The sequence below is a fragment of the Tripterygium wilfordii genome, chromosome 15 (genome assembly GCF_013401445.1).
Source record: "Tripterygium wilfordii isolate XIE 37 chromosome 15, ASM1340144v1, whole genome shotgun sequence".
Classification (NCBI taxonomy): domain Eukaryota; kingdom Viridiplantae; phylum Streptophyta; class Magnoliopsida; order Celastrales; family Celastraceae; genus Tripterygium; species Tripterygium wilfordii.
In genome coordinates, this window is record NC_052246.1 from 11,886,410 (window position 1) to 11,892,230 (window position 5,821).

The 5,821-nt window shown below is 35.8% G+C and overlaps 2 protein-coding genes across 2 annotated transcripts; both read left to right on the forward strand.

Moving 5' to 3' along the window:
• The first annotated feature begins 252 nt into the window (after positions 1-252).
• Positions 253-1,151, forward strand: LOC119979905 (expansin-A9-like). The gene is made up of 2 exons (XM_038822526.1): positions 253-415; positions 538-1,151. Exons 1-2 carry the CDS (start codon positions 253-255, stop codon positions 1,149-1,151), a joined length of 777 nt encoding a protein of 258 aa, XP_038678454.1.
• Positions 1,152-2,818: 1,667 nt separating this feature from the next.
• Positions 2,819-4,039, forward strand: LOC119979906 (expansin-A23-like). The gene is made up of 2 exons (XM_038822527.1): positions 2,819-2,978; positions 3,426-4,039. The coding sequence occupies exons 1-2, from the start codon at positions 2,819-2,821 to the stop codon at positions 4,037-4,039; spliced, it is 774 nt and encodes a 257-aa protein (XP_038678455.1).
• Positions 4,040-5,821: the final 1,782 nt, after the last annotated feature.

Below are 5,821 nucleotides of genomic sequence, written 5' to 3' on the forward strand. Positions count from 1 at the left end.
TTTATAACCATAATCGTGATGGAGAAAAGGGAAAGAAAAGAAAATTCAATTTGAGATTATTTTTATTCTCTAATTATGCCAAAATATTTTCTATCAATCAAATGCACAAATTGGACTTGGATAGAATCATTAAACGTCTTGATCTTGCCTTACCTTTGTATTTAATATTTGATTGACTTCTGTATCTATATATATAATATATAACATTTTTCTGCTTGCATTCTTAGCACAAAAAGAATTTGCAGTACAAAAATGGCTGCCCATAGAAGTCTTTCTACCATGTTCATGTTCATGTTCATGGCTCTCCTTCTTGTGAAGACCATGAGCATGAAAAACCCTAATTACAATGGTGACAATAACTGGATCTCTGCAAGTGCCACATTCTACGGCGATATGTCTGGCGGAGAAACAATGCGTAAGTCTTTTTTTTTCTTCCCTTTTTTGGTAACCGAAAACAATAATGCATAAGTCGTGCTTTCTTTCTTTGCCCTAGTTTTCCATTTGTTTAAACTGATAAATATGCCATTATTTAAACAGAGGGAGCTTGTGGATATGGAGATCTATTCAAACAAGGATATGGACTTGAAACAGCAGCCCTAAGCACTGCACTATTCAACAATGGTTCCACTTGCGGAGCATGTTTTGAGATAAAGTGTGTGAATGATCCGCAATGGTGTTACCCTAATGCCGGTTCAATCACCATCACAGCATCCAACTTCTGCCCTCCTAGCTTCCAACCAGGGGGATGGTGCGATCCTCCGCGTCAACACTTCGACTTATCCATGCCGATGTTTACAAAACTGGCGTATTTCAGAGCGGGAATCATCCCGGTCCAGTATCGACGAGTACCTTGTGTTAAGAAAGGCGGGATTAAGTACGAGATTAAAGGAAATCCGTATTGGTTACTTGTGTTAGTGTACAACGTTGGAGGAGCTGGTGATGTTGTTAGTGTTCGGATTAAGGGATCGAATACTGATTGGATTCAAATGTCGCGGAATTGGGGCCAAAATTGGCAGACTGGAAATAACTTGGTAGGGCAAAGCTTGTCATTTGTAGTGAGTGGTAGTGATGGAAAAACTGTTTCTGAGTATGATTTTGTGCCTTCTAATTGGCAATTCGGCCAAACATATGAAGGTAAAAATAATCTCTAGGAAAATTATCGGAAATTTAATTTGTTTTAGAGGAGCTGATTATGTGTTATTTATAGATTTTGAATTCAAAACAAGAGTACTTAATTGTTCTTGATTGGAAATGAAATTGTTATGTGCTTTATTTTTATAATTGAATAAATAAAATGATTTGGCTAAATTCCATATATTTTTCTTGTTCCTCCAAATTAATTACTATGTTTGTATAATCTTGATGAGTATGAATAAACATATTCATCTCTCCATGTCCATATCTAGAATTAAATTAATTAAAAATTATTTGAATACAAAAATACAATATTAACTCATTAATTTATGATTCATCAAATTTATAAAACAATTAGTTTATATAATTTTTAATGTTACATCATTTCGGAATGCTGATGTGGACGCACAAAACTTTGCCAAAACGTTTGGTAAAAAATTATCACAATCCGATGTTTTATTTTAAATGAAATGTTATTTTGGAAAGGAAAAAAAAACACGGACAACACATAGTTTAGAAAATTTGAGAACACACTTGAATCTAATAAACGTTCGGATAGGTTAATTGGCCGTGTGACCATAGAGACCATACAACACGCTTATGCCAACATATTACGAAAGGTATATGAGACCACCAACATAGGCTGGACATCCCTTAACAAAGAAAAGCCCATTATGCGTGGGAGTTGTTTGAAAACTAATTGCATGCTCGCGTTTCGCGCGGTATGTAATTGTAGTTATATATTGTAATAACTTATGATTCATTAAATTTATAAAACAATTAATTTGTATATTTTTCATGTGGCATTGTTTCGGAGCAATAAAATATTGACATGGGCATAAAGAATTTCGCCAATATATGAATTTGCTTCCATATGTTATATATATGTAGTTCTTGTTTGGTAAAGCGGCGGAGTCAACGGTTCCTCTGGGCGGGACCTTTGGCGTCGAACGCCTTACCAAACGGGTTAGCGTCTTCAGCGGAACCAGTACTCAAATGGTAGCGGTTTCGCTAGCTTAAAATAAGCTCAAATGACAGTGGATGTGGCTGTATTTATAAATTTTTTTACTTAACAATTTTTAATCACATATTACATAAAAAAATCATATTTTTAATGTTAAAATATTTATTAGATTAAACTTAATAACAAAATGATTAAAAATGATTAAATTTATTATTAATTTCAAGATAATACTTTTATTCAATAACTTTTCCGCTAGCATCTATTTTTAGTTCACTAAACACCTCACAGCATATTTAACAGCTTTAAGCTCAGTTTTTTTTTCTACAGCATTTCCTCTAACATTGAAAATCAAACTTTTCACTCTACCAAACGGAGTCATAGATAGATATAATAGATGGATAGAGTGGTTAGGTGAATCTTTATTTGCATATATTATGAAAAGTTCCTGTTAACAGATAATTATCACCAGACCAACCATTGGTCTTACTAGTCTATATGTGGTGTATTTGGAATTTAAATAGGTAAAATGCTCATGAACGTAAGTTGCCTGGCAGTAGCTAGGCACTGCCTGGAAAATGGATGAAATTGCCTTTTCTATCAAAAACTAAATCTTTTTACTTTTGGCAAGTAATTAAATCCAAGCTATATATATATATATATACACGCAGTCACAATGCTTGTACAATATGTACTAACACTCATACGTAAGAAATTATAAGCATGGCTAGCTCTAGGGATTTTGCTACAATGTTATGTATTATGTTCATGGCTCTCATTTTTGTAAAAACCATGAGCAATCCAATTGAGGTTGATGCAGTTGATGGTTGGTTCAATGCACATGCAACTTTCTATGGTGACATGTCTGGAAAGGCAACCATGCGTAAGTGTATTCATTAAACACAATTAATTGTTATAAATTTATACTAACTAATATGTGTAGTTTCAATTTTCTAGAACCCATATCAGATGTCCAAAGAATAATATTGTATTGTGCCGCTCTTGGTAATGTATTATTGCTTATGTGTACATGATTATGTTATCGGGTTTCAGCCCGGCTAAAATATTCGGGTTACAGCCTATTAAGAACATATTGGGTCGGGTCTAGGCCGGACCAATACTAAAGCTTTCAATCCTACCCGATAAGCTCCAGGTCGGTTCGGGTCATCGGATCGGACAGCGTTTGAAAGCCCGATGTACACTCTTAGACCTAATGGTTCGAGTTTAGGCTTATATAAGATCTGTAAAGGACAATCTTTTTATCAGTTTATGATGTCGCATTCTCAGTTATGTTTTGCTTAATGTTTACATGAATATATATGTTATGCAGAGGGAGCTTGTGGCTATGGTAATCTATTCGACCAAGGGTATGGACTCGAAACAACAGCTTTAAGTTATGCACTGTTCCAGAATGGAGCAACTTGTGGTGCTTGTTATGAGATCAAGTGTGTGAATGATCCACAATGGTGTTACCCTAAAGCCGGTTCCATCACCGTCACCGCGACCAACTCCTGTCCTCCCAGCGACAAGCCACCGCAATGGTGCAACTTCCCGAACCAACATTTCGACTTGTCCATGCCGATGTTTGTAAAACTAGCCAACTACAAAGCCGGAATCATCCCCGTCCAGTACCGACGAGTACCTTGTGTGAAGAAAGGTGGGATTAGGTATGAGATTACCGGGAATCCTTATTACATAAAGGTGTTGGTCTTCAATGTTGGCGGCGATGGTGTTGTGAGGGCTGTTAATATTAAGGGATCGAAGAGTGTTTGGAGTTCAATGAGGCGCGATTGGGGCCAAAAGTGGGTGACTAACTCTCAATTGGTTGGGCAAGGTTTGTCATTTCAAGTGGCGACTAGCGATGGTAGGATGGTGACTGAGTATAATGTTGTGCCTGCTAATTGGAGGTTTGGCCAAACATTTTCAGGCAAAATTAATTTCTAGGAGTTTTAATTGTTGCATCATGCATGGTAATTAGTTATTGATGCATGAGTTTAATTGCTATTATTATATATATGGCATCAATAAGAGGCACACTTCATGTAAACAAGGTTGCATGGTTGTGTAGATCGAAATAAAAAGCCACTATATAATTTGATTTGATTTAAATTAATTGCTTCTCCATTATTTCTTTTTTTTTTTGTTCCTAAGAATATCTTAATAATTAATTTTATTTTCACTTAGTCTTCAATTAACGTACGCAGAACAAAGAAAGAATCAAACCAACGTTTGATCGGGAACAAACACACTAGAATCCATCAGAAAATTGAGAGAAAACTCTTTATGGTTTTGATATATTTGATAGAATAAAATATAATGACCACTAGAGCCGGCTATAACCTTAATAGGAGCTAAAACGAATAATGTAAATTACAAAAATACCCTTAAAAACAGAAAATGCCCGTTTGAGATCCAAAACGATGGAATTTGGCAAAACAGGGGTGGGCCCTGGGGCCAAAGGCTTAGGTTTTGTTTAGAACGTCGTTTCGCTTTAGCTGGACAAATTTAATCACATGCAGGCTACACGTGTTGCACATGCCATCATGAGATTGTAGCTTAGAAAGCAAATATATATGAACATGCATGTTTATGTATCAAAATCAGGCAAATCTTATCTTATAATCATAATAAAGTATATATTAAAAAAATTATAGAATATGATATATATATATATGTATATGTATATGTATATCATATATGTGATATGAGATTGTTATTGGGGTTTGGGAGGGGAATTAGTGAGGGCGGGCATATGAGCAGAGTTGCATGCAGGGAATGCGCAGAACATGCTGTACAAATGTACAATGCATGCTGCTTGACTGTGTCTGTATGCACGGCACCATGTTCACACATCACATGCCATCTCTCTCTCTCTCTCTCTCTCTCTCTCTTAATTCATGGCTTCCTCCATGTGCTTTGCTTCCTTCTCTTTGCTGGCCCATCCTCGTTTTCACATGCTCCCCTTTAGGGAAGCCACAACTAGCTCACCCACCCCCTTATTCTTTTTTTTCTTTCATTCACTTAATCGCCCTTACCTTTGTTTAAAAATATCTTATTTAATTCAAATATAATAAATAGTAGGAGGGTTTAATTAATGTTTACTGGTAAAATGAGGAGGGTTTAAAGTTCGCTTGAGATTTAGTATAAGAGCTAGCTTAATATTGATTGGTAAAAGTAGAAGGGTTTAAAGTTTACGTGTGAGATATAGGAGGGCTTATAAGTACTTGTAAGTGCTTATGTCCTTAGATATCTAATATATTAGCACAAGTGGCCGAGTGTTGATTCAACAACGGGTGGTTTGCTGATCAAATGGTAAATTTGACTGCGATAACTCTTAACACAACCGAGAAGTCATGAGTTAAAGTCACATTGATGTTTCTATATTATCATAATTTGCGAAATAAGTCTTTGCTCAACCCATTGTGTGCGAATGCGACCCGACCTTGCGTTATCTCTCACACTGGGCCTAGGCCTAGGTCTCAACTGGTTCATGAGAGTTGCGGGGTGTTTCATGTCACCTAAGTCTCAACTGGCCCATAGGGTTGCAAGGTCTTTCATATGACTTGAAATTTATTAGACAATTGTCGGGTGGATAGTTTACGTTGGGTTTTACGTTATCAAAAAAAAATAAGAAAAATAAGGGGGAAAATAGGAGTAATCGATTAGTGTGATATAATGATATGAATTTGGGGGTATTTTAGGAAACAGGAATTTGAAATTTTTAAT